General features: G+C 39.5%; 1 protein-coding gene across 1 annotated transcript in view; it reads left to right on the forward strand.

Annotated features, from left to right (window-relative positions):
- KREMEN2 (kringle containing transmembrane protein 2) overlaps positions 1-24,302 on the forward strand; it is a 150,207-nt gene that overhangs the window by 104,599 nt on the left and 21,306 nt on the right. Inside the window, exon 7 of the mRNA XM_044071189.1 lies at positions 17,098-17,235. Coding sequence (XP_043927124.1) covers positions 17,098-17,235 — 138 coding nt within the window. The remainder of the gene's footprint in view (positions 1-17,097; positions 17,236-24,302) is intronic.

Here is a 24,302-nt window from a genome sequence, read left to right on the forward strand (position 1 = left end):
CAATGAAGTTTTAAGACCACTAGTTTCTTTGTTTTTTTATTTCTATATTTTTATTAAGCAGCATGGTATACTCCAGGGTTATGTTAATGTCCGTGTTAATTAGCCGCTGGTGTCTAATGTTGCAGAAGGTACAGCCAGGTATCACATTGCCACAGGAAATCAGTAAGTTGTAAATTGGCATAACGTAGGATAATATCTTATCTCTGTTATTTTAATTAGATCTGTACTTTATTTTCTTTTGCAATTCTGTAATGTAGTCATTTTAACAAATTTTAGATAGTTGCACAATTGAGTTCCCGTACCAGATGTCTGGCTAAGTAATATGTTTATCTTTCTAATGGACATAAAACCCTGCAATGCAGCTTTTTCATATCAATGTGGAAGGAAAAAATAATATACTAATTAAGACTGGAAGTGTTTTATTTCACGTACAATTTTTTTGTTAAATATCTGGCTCTGGTTCTGCAGTTTTTAATGCTTTCTCTAAGGGTTCAGAAAAGTTACAGTTGCATTTGTTGTCAGCATTCACGAGCCTTTGATTATTAATTTATATACATATACTATCGGTCTACTACGAGCTTTGACATGTTGAATATTGTTGTAACATATATACAGAATGCTAATCATAAATTCTTGCTCTGGAATGCTTAAATCCACATTTCTGCTCAGTTCTGCCACCATCCAACGTTATATACGTATATGTATACATTGCAAACAAAGACTTGTATCTGAAGTGTCTTTTTTGCAGCTGTTACTGCAGACTAAAGAGATTTGTGTTCCAAAATTTCACTCAGTGTAATAGTTTTAATAGAAGCTATGAACAGCACTTAATGCCCTGATTTGTTTGTGGATGTATGAAAAGGACAATAGTAACAGAAACGTTTTAGCCACTTTCTAGATTTTTTAATAATCTACATTGTAATTTCTGGTTTTACGCAAATATGATATGATCTTAAACAAGCAGAGTTGGCATTACAGAGAAATAACAGTTTGCTTAGGGATGGTATGAGGCCTGATGCACTAGGTGGCTAGTGAGAGAAAGGAAATGGTGAATCTAGTTAAAGATCTTAGTCTCGGCAGATAGATTTTTGTACCAAAATAGGTGCACTTCCTTTTCCGGCATCTTCCTCTACATCAATTCACTCTTTTGGAAAGATGACAATTTTGTTGGGATTACCGATTCTCCGAGCCCATTTTTAGATCATGTTAGACAATGGTCATGCATTTTTTTAGAATTTGATTAGAAGAAACAGGTTTTAGCTGCAAATAAATCACAACTTTATTCACAGGGAAATGGTCCAGGCAGCTCACTCAGACCAATGTAAGCTACCTATTGCCATTGTAAAGGCATCTAAATCTATTTATTTATTTTATATTTATTTATTCAAATGTATTAATTAGGGTGGCACACACTGACACATCTGGACCAACTTCAGACCCAGCCCAGGTATGAAAAAAAAGAGCACAGCTAAAAAGATTCAGTGAACATGCATTTCATAATACAAAGTTTCTAAAAATATTTAGTTAATCTTGATACTGAGAGCAGCAAAGCTCTGTAGAATAAATTACTCTGACCAACTTAACACAGTTTACAAGAAATAAACTCATACTTTTGTTTGGCTAGTGATACATATTTCACAATGATTAAAAATCACAATACTTTTTGATGATTTGGTATTTATAATCTCTATATTCACATCAATAATGGACTACATTTTGAGGTTATAAAGAATAGTAGGTGAATTATTTTTTTTTATGTATTTCTTCATCTACATAGTAAGTAAAAAAGCATTTATATGTTTTATTTATTTACTTAATTCTAACCAAGGCAGTAACAAAACGTTGATCTGCCTTGTCACTTGACAAGCAACAAAGTATCAAAACAGAACGCTAGTTGGAATGCAGATCTTATAAAAATGTACTGTTTCTGTAGAAACATTTCTTTTTTCATTAACTTAAAAGAAAGCCTTTACATAACCATAGTAATGTTATTACATAACTAGAGTTAGCCACAGTCGGATGTGGGTTATGCAGGATTTACTGATGGTGAATGACATGGATTTACTTCTGACTTTAAATCACCTCACCTTGAGGAAATCAAACGTAACCTACACCTGGATGAGATTTACAGTTTTAATATATAAATCTATGCTAGTGCACTAAATAACAAAATTAACATTACATCTATGGAAAATCCTGTGATACACCAAGTGTGGGACTTTCAAAACCACAGAAAAGCAGAAAACAGCTCAGTAAACAACTAACAGCAGTCATAAAGTTCAACCCTAAAAAAGCTTTAAGCTCATTAACATTGAAATAGGCTAGCTGAATTCCTAAAATATTTAATCAATCAATCTATCTATCTATCTGTCTATCTATCTATCTATCTATCTATCTATCTATCTATCTATCTATCTATCTATCTCTGTCTATCTATCTACCTATCTATCTGTCTATCTATCTCTGTCTATCTATCTACCTATCTATCTGTCTGTCTCTATCTATCTTATCTATCTAGCTATCTGTCTATCTCTGTCTGCCTGTCTCTCTGTCTGTCTGTCTATCTGTCTGTCTGTGTCTATCTATCTATCTATCTATTCCTATCTGTCTATCTACCTATCTATCTATCTATTTAATGTGTGTGTGTGTGTGTGTGTGTGTGTGTGTGTGTGTGTGTGTGTGCGTGTGTGCGTGTGTGTGTGTCTGCGTGTGTGCGTGTGTGTGTGTATGTGTGTATAAGCTGAGACTGAAACATCGTGGACCATGTTATGCAAGCATATTAGCATATTTCTGAACTCATAAAAACAAAATACTTAACAGCATATAGCATACCTCAACTTATAAACTTCAGAAAAAGGACAAACTGTTTACAACAACTCATCATATCATGTAATATCTTTCAACTAACATTTTGTCTTTTTATCATTGTCGATTTAAACAGGTTCAGTGACACTTTATCATACCCAAAAAATGTTTGTAAGACTACAACACACCAGATTCCCTAACTCAGCAATAATAAACATCAGAAGAAAAAGAGAGTATGAAGTAATCCATGGCAGGTGATTTTGCAATACAGTGGGATTTAGTCACTTCCCTGAGTCCTCATATGATCTTGTAGAGTAAGTAAATCCCACCATAACCATCCTCGCTGCCACGAGTTATTGTTATATTATCTAGAGGTGCATGTTATGTAACCCAGAAGACCCAATCACTGTTCAGATTATAACGTGAGCTCCATGTGACTTTACTTGCAAAAGTCATGAAGCACTCCGAAGCCACCCTTGCACAGTTCCAGTACTGTGGCTTACCAAGATAAAGCTGACATTTTCTTTTCACTGCTATGCATAAAACAACTCTTGGCAGTTTGTATATTAGAAAAAATCACCAGCATAAAACACAGGGGCTGAGGTGGTGCTGTGGTATGGCCTGAAACCATGCTGGGAGTTGGATAGTAAGTTATTCTGTGTAAGGTATTGCATTAGTTGTTTGTGTACACATTTCTCTGTTATTTTGGTTAGTGGGGAAAGAATGGCAATGGGTCTATAGTTGGATATGTCTGAGGAGTTACCACCTTTATGGAGTGGGATGACACGAGATATTTTCCATAGGGAGGGGGGTAGCATTTTCAGATAAGGTTCTGTTGATGAGGATAGATATGGGATATACAATGGCATCTGCAGCTATTTGTAAGTACTCTGCAGGGAGGAGGTCAGCAGCAAGGGGGGTAGGTTTTAGTTTTTTTAGAAGTGTTTTGATAAAACTAGTGGATATTTATTGGAAGCTAAATTCGGTGTGATTATTGGATAGATTAGGCGTGTGGTTTAAGTTAGAGGGGGTTAGTTGATTTGCTAGGGATTGGATTGTTTCAGTGAAAAAGTTATTAAAGGCCCTAGCTATGGTCTCTGGGGAACTATGTGTAGTTAGCCGGGGTTGAAGTGGTGGAATGACCTGGACGAAGTAGTTGATTTAAGCCTGCCAAGAACTTTTGAGGGTTGTTATGGTGTTTTTGTAGAAGATTTTGGTAGAAGCTTTTTTTATCCAGTAAAATAGATTTTTTGTATCATTCCTGAGTTGACGATATTCTAGATGGTCAAGTGGGGCTTTAGTTGTTCTCCAGCTGGCCCAGGCTCTGTTTCTAGTTTTGATTTTAGCTTTGGTATCTTTTGTGAGCTATGATGCTGTATTTGATCTAGTTTTTATTGTACGTGCTGGAGCATGGGAATCAAGGATACTTAGGAATTTAGTGTTAAAGTGATCTATGGCCTCCTCTAATGTTAGATGTTTTAGTTTTGACCAGTCAACTGCTTTTAATTAATTTTGGAACATAGCAAATTCAAAGTTTTTCCTGTTTCTAACTGTTTTATATTTGGGCTGGTGAGGGTTTCCTACCTTATGTTTTATGATATAGGTCAGACAATGGTCGCTGAGGTCATCAGGGAGAGTACCAGCTGTATACAGTTGGGGTTGGTTATTGACTAGGATCCAGTCTACGATACTTTCCCTGTTGGTTGGTTTGTTTATCCTAGTGGGAGAGGTTATGGTCTGTTTAAACCCAGATATGTTTATATGGGTGAGGGGGGGGGTCGGAGGAGCAGGGGCGCCAGCCGATGTTAAAGTCACCAAGAACTATGGTTTCTTGGGGATAGGTAGTGGATAACCAGTAAAGGATATCTTCTATGGTATTTAGGTTGTTGCCTGGTGGAATGTATGCCCAGACGATGTTCAAGTGCTTGTTTTGGTTAATCTGTAGCTTGGTTATGTGGAGTTCTGCATTATTGAACTGGAGAGGTTGAATGGTTTCTCTAATAATGGGTAAAGAGTATTTTTGTAAAGGACTGCTATCCCACCTCCTTTCCTTGTAACACAGTCTAACCGGCGAATATTGTATCATGGAGGTAGTATCTCATTGTCAATAGTACTGGGTTTTAGCCAGGTGTCCGTAAGACACATAATGTCTGGGGAGTGGGTTGCTAGGAGGGCATGTAGGTTGCAAATCTTATTGTTAATACTTCTAATATTTAGGTGAAATGCTAGGAGGGGACTAGTGAGAGTATACATGGGTAGCTTGACTGTAGGGGTTGTGGTAGGGGAGTGGAGGTTATTGGGTGTGGGTGAACCAGGGTTGGGATGAATGTCTCCATCTGTTATAAGGTTATAGTGACTCTGAGAGTTACCTTGGGCTTTTGGTTTGTATGATTGTATGTAAGCAATGTTTTTGGCTGTACTTTAATTTGTTTAATTTTTCTTTATTTTTAAACCAATTTTCAGGCTAATTTTAATAGGATCCTAGGGGTAAACTAGCAAATTTAGTCAATATGGAGGGAGCCAAATTACTGTGGGGACAGCCTAGAAACAAAACTTTACCAAATTAAAAAGTAAATGCTTGGGACTGGAACACTGCGTGAGTGTAAGGCTGATTCAAGGTATTGTAGCCCAATCTAGTGGCAATTGGCTGGATCCCTTCACTGTTGTTGTGCCTACACCTATAAGCCTCAACACTTTACAAAAACTAAATTGTAATTCACCTATTTCAATAGAATAGACTTGAACATCTACATTTATGGTAAGTGTACACAACTGCACTTTATGGTAAGTGTACACAACTGCACTTTCTCCAAATGTCTACAGGGTAGTAGGGACATTTCAGTAAATAACTCTGACCGCTGCCTAGATGACTCCCTCCTGTGACTGGCTCTCAGCAAATGTGGAGTGAATTGGGTGGTTGAGTCACGTGAGACTTAATGACTGGCAACAAATGGGCAGAAAAGAAAGTGTAGACTAGAAGAAAGAAGAACCCTAGGCCTGCCTTACATAAGCCATTAACAAATGAATAAAGAAAGAAATACACAACATAGGAATAGCGCAGATATTAACAGGCAAAAGAATGCATATACTTTTATGCAGGGTAATTTATATACCTAAGTATAGTTAGCATGAATGAGAAGGGAGTTTCCACAATGACACATTGCTCTTATTTTGTGGAGCATTCCTTAATCTAACCCTATTAGAATGGCCATCACAGACAGGCAGGCATGGCTCCATAGCAAGTGTTTCCCCAAACCACAGGAACAAGAAGAAAAGACCCTTTTCTTGTGTCCTTCTAGGGTGTTTACTTACTGCAGATGAAGAGGATTATTACATGGCCTCAAATCTCACACCAGACCCCTAAGAACCAGTTTACAGCCTACTGGTAGACAAACACATCCATCCACGTTTCTGTACATTACAGTCCCATAGAACATCGGGTCTATCTTAAATTATCGAATGGAATGAATGTTGAACGGCCAAAATATCTAAAGTGCCGTTCATCGAGTCCTGGTTTGCGGGACTGGGGTACAGTGAAGATCGTGAATTTTGCCCTTTCCTCACTGTAGTGCGATCTCGGAGTTGGTATATATAATTAGCAGGGGGTGTGGGGGTGCAGCCCCCCACAAAACCAAGTACTTTTAACAGCACTTTCGCTATTTCGGCCATTTGACATTCGTTCCGTTTGATAATTTAATATAGACCCAGAACATCATTTCATAACACGCAGCTCCCTGGGAGAGGTAAATAACCATATATCTGCAAAACGGTGCTTTGACAGGTGTGACAAGGGACAAACAGGAGACACAAGGTGAGACTGTTTAGTGTACAATGTAGATGAGTCAGATAATGTTGTCTGATTGAGTCAGGAATGATCATATGATATTCTAACTGGTCAACAGAATACCATCCTCATTGTCACCCAGCCTCCGAGATAAGAAAGTCCTTCAACATATGAGGGGGGGGGGTAGCTGCAAATTCAGCATACTCAGGGATGCAACGTATTGTAGGTTCATAAGCAAGTACTAGGCTAGCTGCCTTTGCAGGCCATTTTAAGCCTAGACACTTTTCCTTTTTTTTTGTTTGAAATAACCTGTCCCATTTGGTTATAGATTGGTCTTACCCCTCTCATGATCAATAATTATACATTACCCCTAATGAAAGTAAATGGGATCATACAGTAGATAATTTGTGGAGTACCATGCATGGGATAAAGCATTTAGGAGCTGCCTGTGTCCATTAGTACAAGGGGCAGTCCTGGGGTAAATTTTCTGTTTCCCATCCATAGATCTAAGTTGCACTTGAATATGGACAGGGATGAACTTTGCTTTATATGGCTGGGGAGTCTATGCCACAGCAGCAGTATCCTCTGTGAGATATACCTGTCCCTCCAAACTATTCTGTTGATGTTGCAGAAAAGGTTTAGATCTCTAGACTGAGTATTTATGATGTCATTTGACTTGCTGATGTGCAGAAAATCCATCTGTGATGGATCTTAATGGAGCTTAAGCTTTTTACTTAATTTACTGCTGTCCCTTGGAGATGGAACGCCACTTGTTAGATATAATTAAACTACACCCAGAGGGAGTAGAATGCAGCAAGAATGTGATGCGTTAGTAGTGCTGCCAGGAGTATTATGTCATCAACATGTGACAGGAGACAAGAAGTGAGAACACAAGCTGCTGAAGAAATTAGTAGGTTCATCAAAGACTCCAAGGTGACTGGGAAGGACATTTGGTAGATTAGGCCAAGGATGGGCAGCTAGTTTGTCACTTGGGAAAGAGACATTAATAGATTACAGGAGATGAAGGCAGGCAGGTATCAAGGTGAAGTATTTACAAGTCACAGGAAGCTCTTTGGCCCATTTAATATTAACAAAGCTATACTCTGTTCCAGATAAATGGGACATATATCAGAAGGTATGATTTTTTAATGCTTAAAGCCTTTTTCTCTTTTATTGATACAAAAGAGTGCAGTTTGCGGGGTACGACTCACTCTTTTATCAAGACTCATTTCGAAAAGGCAAGTATTTACCTCCTAGGAATAAAAGTCATCTTACTGTATGTCATGTTTTTGGGTGGCTGCTTAATTTAACAGGTAAGAAAGGTAGATAATGTGGGAAGCGAAAAAAGAAGGCAGAGTCCAGACAAAGACCATGATATTTAAAGTACTTTATCTGCAGGTCTGTCCTACTCTTCCTCAGAATTTCCACCTGCTTCCTCAGTATCATACTTAACCTCTTAGCCCAATAAATCTGGACAAAGCCAAAAATAACAGGGATAAAGTACCAAAGTATGGACAGATTTTAAGTTTTGCTCTTTTAAACTTAAAAAGTTAGTAGAACAACAAATTTTGTGTAAGCATACATTTTCTAAAGGATATGAAGTCAAGTCAGAAACTCAAATGTGTGACATTATTAAGTGACTGCAATGCCCAGTGATTTGACATAAAACAGAAATTTTATGAGGAACCAACCAAAAATTTGAGACAAAAATCTGGACATTCTCTGAAAATCTAAGCAGTTGACACGTTTGCTAAGTACTCCGTAGAGCACAGCATACAAGCATCCGTTGTCTCCATAGCTGCCAACAGTCCAGCTTTTCATTACATTTGTGGTTTTCTGGCAAACCAGTGAGGATTGAAGTAACTCAATTATGAAATACATTTGAGTTGCAGACTTCATATGCTTCAGAAAAATGCATGCTAATGTAAAATGTGTTATTCTAGCAACTGTCCAAGTTTATAAGAGCAGTACTTGAGATATGTCCCTATTCTGGGCCTTTGTGCCCCCCATTATTTTAGGCTTTGTCCAGATTTCTTGTGCTAAGAGGTTGAGAGGTATGCCTGTCTTGAGAATAAAGTATGACATAGTCTGCTCTGCCTGTTCTTTTTAAAAACATTACTACATTAAAGAATGCTATTTCCAACTAAAAAGTCATACATTTAAAATCACAGCATACAAATGCTACAAAGGGCACAAGTAACTGTTACTATGAATGAAACTTTGACTTGGTTATCAGAGGAGCACTTAAGACCCACACTGAACATGCAAGCTACATGGTCATCAGAGGAGCATTGACTACATGGTCATCAGAGGAGCACTTAAAGCCCACACTGAACATACAAGCTACATGGTCATCAGAGGAGAATTTAAAACCCACACTAGCTAATCCGCGGTGGTGGTGCTGCGGTAGCATTGTCGCCTCACAGTAAAGCGCTGTCCGGTTCGATTCTCAGCTAGAGCGTCTTCTGCGTGGAGACATGCGTGAATGGGCATACCTTCGTTGAAGGTTGTGCATCAGGGCTGGTAACTCGGCATGTAAAAATCAACTACCAATCATTAGCGGACCGGCGTTCGGCTGTGGCGACCCCTAACCGGGAAAAGCCGAAAGACACAACAACTGAACATGCTAGCTACATGGTCATCAGAGGAGCTCTTAAAACCCACACTAAACATGCAAGCTACATGGTCATCAGAGGATCACTTAAAAACTACACTGAACATGCAAGCTACATGGTCATCAGAGGAGCATTTAAAACCCACACTGAACATGCAAGCTACATGGTCATCAGAGGAGCACTTAAAGCCCACACTGAACATGCAAGCTACATGGTCTTCAGTGGAGCATTTAAAACCCACACTGAACATGCAAGCTACATGGTCATCAGAGGAGCACTTAAAACCCATACTGAACATGCAAGCTACATGGTCATCAGAGGAGCATTAACTACATGGTCATCAGAGGAGCATTTAAAACCCACACTGAACATGCTAGCTACATGGTCATCAGAGAAGCATTAACTACATGGTTGTTAGAGGAGCATTTAAAACCCACACTGAACATGCAAGCTACATGATCATCAGAGGAGCACTTAAAACCCACACTGAACATGCAAGCTACATGGTCATCAGAGGAGCATTAACTACATGGTCATCAGAGGATCACTTAAAACCCACACTGAACATACTAGCTACATCATCTGTCAGGTTATGACCTAGCCCCGTGGCTATTGTGTTTACAAATTAATTTTTTTCAAGTGGTGGCTTGAACATTTTTCTGATGATTCCTGTCTATGTAAATAATGTATAAAACATATTCAGCGTACTTTACTGATTCTTTTTGTTCTTGCTAAAACTTATTACAAAATGTAATCTGTTACATAGCAACACACATCTGTGTTTATTAATCATTATTTGTTTCTTAGAATCTTCACCGGTATATGCATATTGATAAGCATACACTAAATCATTTTTGGAAAAACATAGCTCCAGGACTCAGACTTGACATTAATTTTTCTACTCTTGGTAAAGTGTAGATTTCCATGTTAGTTACTTGTTTTTAGTTAATTTCACATCCCCTCACAACTGAACTGGGCTCTTCATTACAGGAACATTAGATACAACCTATTCGCTATGCTTCACTGGACTGATATTTTCTTTTTCCAATTTATTCTCATTTTTTTACACTGTATATGGCAAAGGATGACTATTACAGAACTCTAACAAAACATTGAGATTCTCATAATTATGTTTCTTACACTGCACAGTGTGACTATTTTCTCATGAAAAGCACCCCAGCATGCATTTTCAGCATTTTTATATTGATTACGAGGTGCTTAATATTATTTTCATGAAAACTTATACTTGGAACTGCATTTTCCAATGATATAATAATTTATGACACCCCAACCTCCCAGAGTTGTGACCCTTCACTTCCTTAAACTTGCAGTATTTGGGGCTATGGCTTTTGCCATTATAAAAATAGTACAATATTTACCTTTATGCTTATTCACCTGAATTTCAGCTTTATGTACTGTGTCAGTAAACACTTTGAGCTACTTCAACTGTGGCACATGTCTTTCATTAAATGCTTTGTTTTATTTTAAATGCTTTGGAAATGTTAAAGTTAATTCATGTCATATTTTTTCTGACAAGTTTCATTGTGGTTGCCAGTTGTCAACGTATCCTTTAGTGCTTCACCTCAGTTCAAACCAGGTTCAGAGTTCACTGGGCACTGTTACAACTCTGCTACATACTGAGTGACAGATTCATCAGTCTTCTGATTAAAATTATTAAAATGACAAATTTCATTTGTTACCAATTATATTGGTTCAAAATGTTCCTTTAATATTTCAGTGATTTGCTTTTAGCTTCTATCCTTTGGTGTCTTTCTCTGAGCAAAATTGTGAAGTAACCCATACATAAACATATCGATTAAAGTGAAGAATGTTTTCATGTGCTTACGTCTGGGAATGTTGTTCACCAAGAAAAACTTCAGCTCTCTTAGTGTATGTTGACTGTAGATCCACAGGTGACCGACATAAATGTGTCTGTTTTTTTTTTCTGAGCCATCTTTACAGGACATGAACAATTCAATTAACATTTTTTTCTGTATTGGGAAAGAAACACATAAGTAGACCAACCACACTCCTTAGGTGCACGTTCTGCACTCAAGTGCAGACTGCAGTCTTTATTGATATTGTAGCTTAGTTTGCTGTTACTAATGGCTAGTGCTGTCATTATCTTGAAAAGCAGATCAGTGTGCAGTATTTCGTTGGGTTGGTTTGGTAACATGATTGTAGCTAGAAAAAGTTGCTACAGTTGAGTCCATCTAAATGTCAAATAAATGTAAAGCTAAACATTTCACTGGTCAAGGACGGTGATCAATCTTTCCAAATCTCAGCGCCTGATTCCTGAAAGTACTCCAGTGGATGGTGATCAGTAAGTCAGTGCTCAGTAGGACGCTGACTATGTTAAGGCTTTGTTCATGTTTCAGCCTGATTCTCTAGCTAGATAGCATATGCAATTTGTTCTCTACTATAGGATGGCTGACTAAAGTTCAAGTAAGTTCTGTTGCACCATGTGACCAACATGAAGGAGCAGGACTATTAGCTTTCCTGTCTTGGGAGAGCATAGGAACAAGCTGTAGCTAAACTGTCTTTAACAGAGATTGGGGGTCATTCCTGAATAACTCACACTTGCCTCAAGAGCATCCTTAGGTTTCTGCACCTATGGGAATCTGTACCATACAGACATCTGGGGTGTACTGTATATGGGGACCAGAAAGGGGTTGGGGGTGATGTAACTCCTCCCTTCAAGTTCCATCTGACTTGGACTGGGTGGTCTGTGCTACACCAGAGGAATGACATGAGGGCATGTAATTCCCAGAGTGGTATAGCATATAGGGATTGAAACGTAGGACCCCAAAAACAAAATGAGATCAAGAACGTTAGGTACTGAACTCTGGAGCGAAAAGCACATGACACAATGTGAAAGGCAAACTGTGAGAATTCCTGAATGAATATTACGGAAGGGGGTGATGCAGAATTATGTCTTGTGGAACTCCTGTTAGGATATCGGTGGCTGGTGACTTTAATAATCCTTACCAATATAGTTATACATCTGTAAAGCAAATTGTCAATGACCACACAAGAAAATTAAGCCTAATCTATGGGTGGACAGCCTGCTAATCAATACTATTGGTCAGCGATATCAAATATCTTGTATACATTAACAAATGACATGGCAGTAAGTTTACCTTTATCTTTCTTATGGTATGTTGCATCTCTGGCAGAATGGAGCAGCTGTGGAAGGCTTTACATGAACAAGAAGTTTTGAGAAAATGCATGAGCTGCTTTGAGAGCAGTTTTTTTAGGTAGTTTTGAGAGGCAAGGGTAAATGACAGGATAATAGTTTCTGGGAAGAGATGTATCACCACCTGTCCTTGCATGTGCCAACTAAAGCCTGTTCTTCGTGCACGAGTCAGTTGTTGGAAATTCCAACAGTTCACTTTGCAGGTAGGCAGGCTTTAGCCTGCATTACTCTGACTGCGTGAAATTGCATACCTTATCAGATTTAACACTTCATGTCCATGTCAGTCTAGCTGCAAATACAGAGTGTTTATTCTAATTTCTGATTAATATTAACAGCTTGATGTTGGTCTTTTTATGTCTACCAATGGCCATATAGATGTTTAGCTGCATGTTTTGTTCCCAGCTATAGGATGGCTGACTAAAGCTCAAGTAACTTCTTAACATACTGTAAAAAGTTGTAACTCCATTCTTTTTGCACCATTAGAATTTATTCAATTTTTTTAGCTGTAAGAAGCTGATTGTTTGCTTTTTATATCATTTCACACTTCATCACAGTGTTAACTAAAGTTTTACTAAAGTACATACTCAAAGCCTTTCTGCTTCTTGGATCCAAGGGAGCAGCATTTCAAGTGATTTTTTTTAACTAAAACGGATCAGTTTTAATGCTCCTCTTGACTTTTTAAGAGTGTACATATATCAAGGAGTGAGAAGTAAACATGCCTATGAATTATTAGGAAGAATTCAACTTCTCCAGCTGTTAAAAAAATGAACTTACAAGGCATTTGATTTGAGTCACTAACCCTAATGACTAATATTGCTTCAGACCTCTGTCTCCCAAATTTCCAAAACACTCTGGGTGAATGCATCATCTCAAAAAGGCCAGCTCTGTGCTTCTCCAACCTTATTGTTTGGCAGGGAAATACAAGCCAGACACATACACAAGTTCATAGTGACTATGAAGTTATGCAAGTTGGGGGGGGGGGGGGTCATAAGGTAGCTTCTAGAGCATTTTGTCTTTGAAGATATATCCAGATGTTCATGCCAGAAAGCCTTTAATTACAGGTTTTGCTCTGCTTCTCTGTAATTAGCCAGAGAACAACACCTGAAGGAACCACACCCCCACCCCATCTCCATTGCTACCATCAATAAACTTTATTGGCAAGAGCTACAAAGGGCAGAAAATTACAGAGCTCCCTACTCGAGATCCAAGAACAGCTGCAAGCAGAGACAGCTTCTGATGGCTGCCGTCAGCACAGTACATTCTTAAACAGGGCAAGCCTGAGGAAAGAGAATATTCAAATGCAACTGCAGTGTGTGGAATTTGCTGTTAATGAAAAATGTCAAAATTATACTATTTCAAATAGGACTTCAAATTCTGCATGGAAACATAGAAAGCCAGTACTTATGTATAAAATACTGATAAAAATTAAATAGCAATACTAGGCCCTGAATCCATCTGTTTACCCACAGGGGAGGTACAGTGTCTCACTCAAAAGGGTACTTAATACTGGTAAAATGTGAAAATCTAACAGCACTGGAGACTGATGTCTTCTGTTTATCTTGGTACACTGTGGACCAAGGACAATGCAGGCTTCCCCACACTGTGATGTATTTAGTACTGGTGAAAAGTGAGGGACTGACAACACAGAGGACTGAAGTATTCTGTTGCTTCACATAGGTAATGTATATGGGTGGGAACAATGCCGACTTTCGAACACTGTGATGCATTTAGTACTGGTGAAAAGTGAGGGACTGACAACACCGAGGACTGAAGTCTTCTGTTGCTTCATATAGGTAACATATATGGGTGGGAACAATGCCGACTTTCGAACACTGTGATACATTTAGTACTGGTGAAAAGTGAGGGACTGACAACACAGAGGACTAAAGTCTTCTGTTTCCTCACAAGGATAGGTAGGTAGGAACAATGCAGTCTTTCCCACACTGTGACATATTTAGTGGTTGTGAAAGGTGAGGCAGTGACAAACTTAACAGTATAAGCCCTCCATTTACTTGTGGGGAACAGATATGGTGTGGGACAGGAAAATGCCAATTTATTCAATCTGTGATGCAGTTAGTGTTGGTAAAAGGTGGGGGGTGACATCAATGGGGACTGAAGTCCTCTGTTTATTCGAGTACATTGTGGGACAAGAAGAATGCAAGGTTCTTCACTCAGTGATATATTTACCGTGGGTGCAAAATGAGGGACAGACAGAACTGGGGACTGAAGCTTTCTATTTACTCACAAGAACATATGCAGTGTTTGGTGGGAACAGTGCAGGCTTTCCCACATTGCGAGGTATTTCATGCTAGTGAGGTAAAGGTTTAGAAACAATTAAGACTGATGCTGTTTTTTAGTGATAGAGTCAGACACAGGTATGGAACAAAGAATCTGTAGGTTTCTTACACTGACAGAACGTGTGAAACGTAAGGGATTGACAGCACTCGGGAAGGTGCCTTTGGAAACCGTACTTCATGATACAGATTAAAATCTGACTAATCCCTGAAGGAGGTAGTACTGACTAGTACACAGTGTATTTTCTTTTGGGGGGGGGGTGATACCACAAAGCTAGATAGAGCCCCGAGTGGAATGTTACTGAGGCTAAAACAGCATATGTCTGTGTGTCGGGGGTAACATAGAACTAAACTGGCCTCTGAGGGGGGATTGCTATTTTATTTATTTATTTATGTTACATTTGTTTACTGAGTAGTGTCTGACTAGGCAAGTAGCCCATTTTCAGTGGAGACCCGGGAAGAAAAGCTCCCAAGTAAAAGTTACAAAAGTTAAATAAAAAACACACATGTTACAAAAAAGTAAAGTTACAAATGTTGATAAAATAAACATGGTACAGACATGACAAGAAAAAAGTCAGAATGTACATATAGTTGTATTAGAGATAAAATTCCATGCATATAAACTCAAGAGTTATTTTTAGGAATGTATTAGTCTGATAAAAATTAAGATATAGGTCTGAATTTTGAAATCATTCATAGGCTAATCACTCATAGGCTAAGAGCATGGAAAATGACAGAAGACAGAAGAGTAGTGTAGGCAGCGTTGCCAGATTTCCAACTGCCCAGGTAGGGACAAAAAAGAAAAAAAAGATTTTTCACGCCAAGTGAAGACCAAAAAACAATAAAAAAGGTCTTTAAACATGGAGCTTACTTGTGTTTAATGCATAACATCAGGCAGTTCCGCATTAAACACAAGCTCTATGTTTTTTGATTGGCCTGTATGCTTGCATACGAGCCAATCAAAAAATTGCAAAATGGAGCTACTTGTGTTTAATGCAGAACTGCCTGATGTTCCGCATTAAACACAAGTAGCCCCATATTTACAGATTTTTGATTGGCCCACATGCCAGTATAAGGGCCAATAAAAAAAAAAAAAAAAAACGGAGGCTGTTTCACCGGGATTTAAACTGGCAGTGTGGGACTCGGGATCGGGCTGCTGATCCCGGGTCAATCCCGCTCAAATAGGAATGTCTGGCAACCCTGAGTATAGGGATAGCTTAGCCAGAGGAAGTGCAGGAACATAACCAGTGGTTTGAGTAGTATTCTAGTAGGTGCTGTTGGAAGTTCTGAGTATCAGGAATGGATAGAATATGCTGTGGAAGAGAATTCCACTATTGGGATATCGAGTGGCTGTATAGTGAGTCACCATGAAAGTTAGGGGTTTTGATAACTTTCAGCACTAATTTATCTGCTGACCTGAGTGAGGTGAGATTAGTGTAGGATTGAACAAGATCAGATAGGGATGGACAGTGGTCTGGTTTATGGATAACAGAGTGAGCAACTAATAACTGATTAAGAGTGCGTAAGTGAGGGAGTTTGACCCAGCTGAGATGGTGTAGAGCAGTACAATGGTGGGATCTGTGTGGGAGGTTAGTGGCAAATTTAGCAATTTTATTATAGCATGATTCAAGGTTGTTTAAGTCTGATTTATGAAGGTTGGTGAATATCTGTGAACAGTAAAGCAGTGTAGATAGAAGGTGAGTCCTAGCTGCAGTACGTCTGGCATGATTGGTTTGATACGGTTTAGCCCTATAAAAAGCGCCAAGTTTTATATAGACTTTTTAAATTGTTAATGCTTTGTATGTCCTCTGTGATTGCTACTGAGGGTAACACACATAATAGTATAATTGTGTGTGTGTGTGTGTGTGTGTGTGTGTGTGTGTGTGTGTGTGTGTGTGTGTGTGTGTGTGTGTGTGTGTGTGTGTGTGTGTCAGAGACAGAGCTGCGTGGATAACAAAGAACTAGATCAAGCTTTTAACCTACACAGTATGAACAGGTGTAAACCATGAATAAGAAATGAACAAATAACCTTTACATACACTTAGTATTTCTCTTGACAGTTTAGGAATGAATTGCTTTCAGCATGATTCTCAGTCTACATGTATCAAACAAGACTACATAAGTGCATTTCTGAAAAGACAGATGCGCTGGCCCTTCTTTTGTCTTGCTGTGATCTGGACTGATTCATGCCATTTTTGTATTTTGCAGCATAACTCTAACTGTCTCTTGGTTGCAGTTACACCTACTTAGGGCCAAAGTGTGAAACGTTCGTGCAACAGTTTAAAAGTGCAGTTTGCGCTGCCTGTCTATAGCCTTAGAAGATTGCAATACTTTTGCTTTAAACAGCAGAATAACTTCTACAAGATGACTGACATTTTGCCTACCCTTTGACTCACTTTTCAGGACTAAAGGACAACTCCAGTGAGGAAGAGGATGGCATTTACCCCAGTAATAGTGTCTCGCAGCCCCCAACCACAACAGATGAACATATTAACGGCAGCGTATCATCTCTGGCTGCGGTGTCGCCTACAAGTACAGGAGGTAAGAATTTAACAGTTACCATAGAGTACATATTATTATATTTAAATTTATTGTATTTTATTTTATTTATTTATTTTTGTGGGGTCACTTCCTTTTTTGGTGAGAAATCTAGCATATTACCAAAATGCATGGTTACAATTTGTAAGGAGGCCTTTTCCTGACATATTGACTGCTGTATCAGAATTGTTTCTAACTGGAAGGGTGTACTAGGAATTATGACAAGTTCCATCTGAATCTTTGATACTTTTATGTTATGGTATGTCTGTTTTTCTATTGTCAGTGAATGTACATTTAAACAACTCTCTAGATCCCTGATTTATCTACTAACTCAAAATTTGATCAGAATCTGCCATGACCTACAACCTAAGTCATACTGAGTGGTTAGATGACATGTCCCTTTTGTGAAACTCTTACAAAGAGAAGCAAATGTAAAGTGATGTTCTTCTGTAACATCATAGATAGATTCATAAATAGATAGATATCGAGGAGCATATGTTGGATCAAGTTCTGTGATGTTCAGACTTTATTTATTTGTATGTGTATTCTAACTTGGGTACACAGGCTTTGCTTATATGTATTTTCTTACTGGGGTGCACAGACTGCATTTTATTTGCTTGTATTTGTTACCTGGGTTAGAGCATTGATCAACAGTGATTTTTTTTCAGATTCAGCTCAGTCTGGTTAAATTTTTGGACACTTTTTGATTTCTACAGCTGATCATGTGCTTGTTCCCAGGCCATCTCCTCATCCACCAGTTTTTCTGAACCTCCAGTTATACCCCCAGACCTTCTCTAACCCATGTTCAGGGCTGGTGAGGAGACTGGGGCCCTGATGCAGCAACATATTACTGATGATGTTTTTTCTTTAATTTCCACACCCCTATGTCAGTAATGACTTAGGGGAGGGACATACCCCAAACAGTGTTTGTATGGTTACTGGCCCGGTCTCCACCGAGGAGATGATTGTGCTAGTGTGTCCTGTATGTGCACCTCTCATTTTGCTTTGGGAAACATTAGGAGCATATAGCTCATAGAATGGTTTGTTAAAATGTAAACTGATCTGTTTGTCGTTACTCTTTCTTCCTTGTAGCACTAGTTTACTTATTTAACACCACTTAAGTCTGAGTTCTAGTTCCTGTGGTACAGGGTATGATTTCCTCTGTCCTCATTTGCCTACTGTGTGACCTTAAGCAAGTCACTTAACCAGACATTACTCCCAGGTCACCCCTGAAATGGGACTGTGTGTATGACATGCTTCTCAAATGTTCAGATTTTCGCATAATATCCATATTTTTGCCTGGTATTTTTGGTTTGTTTCTCACAAAATTGCAGTTTTCTGGCAAAACAGTGGCAAATCATTGAGGACTGAAGTCAGAAAATGATGAAAGACTTTTGAGTTTAAGACTTCATACCCATCATAAAATTCATGCTAATGCAAAACCTACTAATCTATCAACTTTCTAAGTTTGTAAGTGCAATATTCAAAAACTGTCCCTAATTTTTGCGCCTTTGACCCCTATTATTTATGTCTTTGTCCAGATATTTTGCTGTGAGAGTCTGAGAGTATGGTGTCCAGTGGTCCTACCTGGTTAACAGATGGGTATTATTATTATTATGTGCTTAATTGCATACATGAGTAATGACATATTTGGATTTCTGCAGAAACAGTCCTAATTTTCTGAGCCTTTTCTTCCAAGTTTGGCACTACTAACACCTTTCAGACATAAATCTCCATAACTGATTGGCTTTGGCCTGCATACAGTGGATAATGTAATGTTATGTCCTGTGTACACAGAGTTCTCTGCTCTTTTTCAATCTATGTCCCTCTACAATGCCTGTAAATAGAACCCTCTTGTCTAAGACCAAGAATCACAAATCTGCTTCGGCTGATAACCTCCCTTAAGTTTTGATCAGGCCTGTTGGCTTAGATATCGTTTACTCATAACCCCAGACAAAAAATAGAAAGATAAAGGATGGCACATTCTCAGAAATATGAAAAAGTACAATCTTGCTAATACCCCAAAAAACAGACCGCACAAAACCTGATAAGTTTAGACCAGTCAGTATGCTGAGCTAAGTGCAAACAGTTCTGGTAATCCTGACTGCCTTTCATGTCACAGCATAATATTACCACCAGCTCTGCTTGGCATTAAATCTGGACACTGAACTGAAACTAATTCAAAGGTTATTGACTAGACTGTCATTGATTAAGATTAAAGATGGTATGCAATATTCTTTAAACTATGTAAGACCTTTGCTCTGGTGGACCATTCCCTACTCCCATAACATCTTCACTCTGAGGATGTGGGGATCAGTTCTACTTGAGAATGAGGAGATCAATTTTAATCAAGGATGTGAGGATCAGTTCTACTTTAGGATGTGGAGATCAGTTTTAATCAAGGATGTGGGGATCAGTTCTACCTGAGGATAAGGAGATCAATTTTAATCAAGGATGTGAGGATCTGTTCTACTTTAGGATGTGGAGATCAATTTTAATCAAGGATGTGAGGATCTGTTCTTCTTTAGGATGTGGAGATCAATTTTAATCAAGGATGTGAGGATCAGTTCTACTTGAGAATAAGGAGATCAATTTTAATCAAGGGTGTGAGGATCAGTTCTACTTGAGAATAAGGAGATCAATTTTAATCAAGGATGTGAGAATCAGTTCTACTTGAGAATAAGATCAATTTTAATCAAGCATGTCAGGATCAGTTCTGCTTTAGGATGTGGGGATCAGTTCTACCTGAGGATAAGGAGATCAATTTTAATCAATGATGTGAGGATCTGTTCTACTTTAGGATGTGGAGATCAATTTTAATCAAGGATGTGAGGATCAGTTCTACTTGAGAATAAGGAGATCAATTTTAATCAAGGATGTGAGGATCAGTTCTGCTTTAAGATGTGGGGATCAGTTTTAATCAAGGATGTGGGGATCAGTTCTACCTGAGGATAAGGAGATCAATTTTAATCAAGGATGTGAGGATCAGTTCTACTTTACTTCTTTCCCAACTTTGCATCTGTAGTGGTAAAATGCCTCAATTGCAATGTTCATAGTTCTATGCAGAATAGAAATGTATAGTGATGTAATTCTTTGCCATCAGAAGTGGTGTTGTAGTCTTGGGAATTGGCACCAATGCAATACTCTATCATCACCATCAGAGATCAGCATTATACTGTAAGAAAACCTGTAGTAGCACTTCAGTCACTGACCAGAAGGGACAGTGTCACAGTAGTTGTAATCCATATCTCTGGAGGATGGCACTTCGATGTACAAAAACCTGCAGTAACAGTGCAGTCCATTACCACAAGAGGGCAGCAGCTATCCTTGAGTAAGCTGGTAGCCTTTTCATCAATAATTTGTACACTGCTACTCTGCATGCCTCGTTTGTCCAATATGGACGACTCCACACTAGTATGTGCTGAATCATTGGGCAACAGTTGCAACAACTAATACAACAGCCCTTCACTGCAGTAGATATCTGGCTATCAGAGGCTCAACTCATTCTAAACCCCAACAAGACCAAACTCGTGCTTTTTCAGACAGCTAGAGTTACAGACCCCACCTCATCATTTAACATTGCATAGGACTACCATGACCCCTGTATCCCAGACCAAACTTCTAGGTCTCACTATTGGCATCACCATGAACTTTGGTCTTCACATAGCCCAAACAGTAAAAAAAACTTCATAAAAAACGTGTCAGTCTTTACAGAAATAAGCAGTATTTAACCAAAAGAACAAAGGCAACTATCGCTAGAACCCATCTTATCTCAGCACTTCTATGTGCCTCACCTATTTTCACTAACATAAAAAAATATGACTTAGCAAAATTAGATTGCTGCTACAATACCGTAGATCTCACCATTGGTTAGCACGCAAAGAGCTACAGTAAACTGGCTTGAACTACCGAATCTCTTAACATATAACACTATGGCTGATACACTTCTTAACCAACTGGATAAAACCCTTGCACTACAAAACCTTCTACTTTCCTATACTAATAAGGGATCCTTATGCTCAAATAATAAATCTCTATTAGCTGTAACCAAAGTAAATTCTATTACACAGGTATAGCCAAGTTATGGAACCCACTGCCTACAAATACAAGGTCCATTGCAAACACCCTGGCATTTAAGAAACACTCAAATCCCATTTACTGAACTCAAAAATGTGCACATGTACTAGCTCTGAGTAGGTTTCATTATGCACTTAGCCAGAAATCCACTCTCTATGTACCTTCTCAGTTGTCTTTGCCCTATTACATCCTTATTTGCACAGTAATTTCACACTCAGCAACTATAAATGTTCTTCGTGTTTCACTGTTGTAGTCATTACCTGTGGGTTATCCCTGCTGTGATAGATCTCAGCCGGCCCGAATACCAGAGTCAATTTTTTTCTACGTCAGCTGCAGTCGCCTGTAGTCTGACATCAGGTCATCAGTGCTATAAAGCAAGGCAGCCGACGTCATTACAATAGTCTTTCTTGCCATGAAGCCTATAGCAGAAGCAGTTCGCATGAGTGCCAGTCAGTCGCTCACTACCAGAGTTTGAATTTCAGCTGAAAACATCTAAAGCTAAGTACCCCATTGGGGACCCTTTTTTCTTGCACTAACCGATGTCCGAGAAAGTTAACAATTGTCTCACCTGTGGAAAGCAGATCCCACACCAAGACTTCCATTCTTACTGCGTCACTTGTTTAGGCCTAGACCATGACTTCCCCCATTGCTGGTTCTGTGCCCTCTTTAATAAGAGAATCACTCACCATAGAGCTCCTATTGTAGACAGTTATTTTTGTGTTCTGTCTTCGCATTCCAATATGGCATCCATCAGCCAACAATCCATGGACATTCTGAAAAAATGCAGAGATAAAGATAGAGACAGACTGCACAAGCCTAAGCCTTCCGATGACTCTACTGCTAAACAGGTCATCAGTTCTCTGGAATTCAGTGAGGCGCTTTGGCAGTCCCTGATGCCTAGTTCAATGTCTATGCAGGCCTCTACTGAGACCCTTTCGGAGTCTGGTATGCCACAGAAATCTTCTTCATTTTTCGAGCCTTTGGCTGTTTCTGCCTCGGTTGGGTCTGGAGCCGTGACGCAGGCACCGGCTTCTGAGGAAGCCTTTTGCACTACCGAATCTAGACAAAAAAACGTCTTCTCATCCAACTACTGTTTCTCTCAGACCAACAGATTCTCTCAGGCGTGGAAGCCAGGCCACTCCTAGAAAATCTACTTTTAGCCACCTAGCTTCTAGCTCCTGCTCCACTACCCCAAGCACAAATGCTTAAAATGGTGGAGGATCTCATCTCCCTTATCCGGGGTAGTCAGGCTACAACCTCTAAAAGGAAAAGACACCCTTCTCCAGAAAATATGACAGAACAGGTTTCCGAGGAATCTGGCTATTCAGATTTTGAAGAGGAACAACAACCTCTAACTGCTTTTGAGGATTCAGATGCAGAGGAATCCATTCGTTCTGCCTCCCCTCCAGAGGACCTTTCCTTTGGGGAAATCCTTCACACCCTCAGGGAACATTACCAATGGGAATCTCAGGACTTCCTCCAGTCTAAGAAAAGACTTAGAGAGTTTCTGGACCTGCCCCAGCACAGACTCCTGGCCATCTCCCCTATTTTAGAAGTGATGGATGATGTTTTCCATGAATCCAGCTTAGCCCCTGACACCCTCTCGCCTGCTCCCAGTAAGCCTGACAGGTATTACAGAGTACCCGATTCTCACAAATACCTGCACAGAAATCCTGATGCAGACCCAGAGGTCATTACACAGGGACTTAAAGGAGTCAAGACTAGTTCTGCCAAGAATCCTTTTCCTTCTGGCAAGGATTCCAGAACTCTGGACAGATGGGGTAAAAAAGTATACACCTCTGCAACCTTAGCTACCAGAGCACTAAACTGTCAGTTAGATATGTTAAAGTATCAGCAACACACTTTGGAACTATTAAGAGAAAAGATTTCTACCTTTCCTGACTGTGCCAATTCAAAAGAGTTAGCAGGTTTACTGCACTCTGCTTGTCAAGTGGCCAGACACTCATTATACTGTGGATATGACGCCCTAGAACCCTCTAGCAGGGCAGCAGTGTCAGGATCTGTCATTAGGAGACATGCATGGCTGAAGGAACAACCTCTCCCTGATCATGTCAAGTCTAAACTTACTGATGCACCCCTGGATAAGGAGCGCTTGTTTGGAGTAAAAGCAGAAGAGGTGCTTAAAAAGATGGAAGACAAAGCAAAATCTATGCAAAAAGTAAAAGATTTCTTTCAGGTTCAACCTCCCAGGTTCAGTTGGAACTTTCCCTCTAAGCACTGGGCCTTCCCTGCACCTAGCAAACAGGGCCAAGGTAAGCTCCGCGGGGATAGACCACCCAGGCCCCTATCCCAAGGCCAGCAGAGAAGCAGTGTTCCACTTCCGCCCCAATGGCAGGGGAGTCCTAAGCCACCCTTCTATGACAAAAACTCCCAATAACTCCCCCTTTCCCCCTGCCCTCCCTTCACTCACCAAAAGCTAGGAAGAAGGCTCTCCCTCTTCAAAGAAAATTGGCTTTCTGTAACAAAGGACCAGTGGGTCTTAAAGATCATTTTTCAGGGATACAAATTCTCCTTCAGCAAATTCCCAATTCCAAGAGGGTACCCAGACTTACCTCGAAATCAGGTCTAATCTTTCAAATCCCAGGGGGAGTAGAACCTGTCCCCTCAGATCAAACAAGCAAAGGCTTTTATTCCAGACTATTCCTTTTTCCCAGAAAAGAGGGCACTTGGCGCCCCATCCTGGATCTATGCATTCTGAACACCTCTCTGGTGATCCAAAGATTCAAAATGCTAAATATGCAGCAGCTGCTGCCTTTGCTGACCAAAAATGCCTGGCTAGTGACCCTAGACCTAAAAGATACCTACCTCCATATCCCCATAAGGGAATCCTGCAGGAAATTCCTGCATTTCAGAGCAGGATCACAGCACTTTCAGTTCTCTGTACTGCCCTTTGGCTTATCTACTGCACCCAGAGTATTCACCAAATGCTTAGCCCTGGCCATAGCATTTTTCAGACAGAGAAATATACAGAT

The sequence above is a fragment of the Protopterus annectens genome, chromosome 5.part0 (genome assembly GCF_019279795.1).
Source record: "Protopterus annectens isolate FY-2018-M chromosome 5.part0, PAN1.0, whole genome shotgun sequence".
NCBI classification, from domain to species: domain Eukaryota; kingdom Metazoa; phylum Chordata; order Ceratodontiformes; family Protopteridae; genus Protopterus; species Protopterus annectens.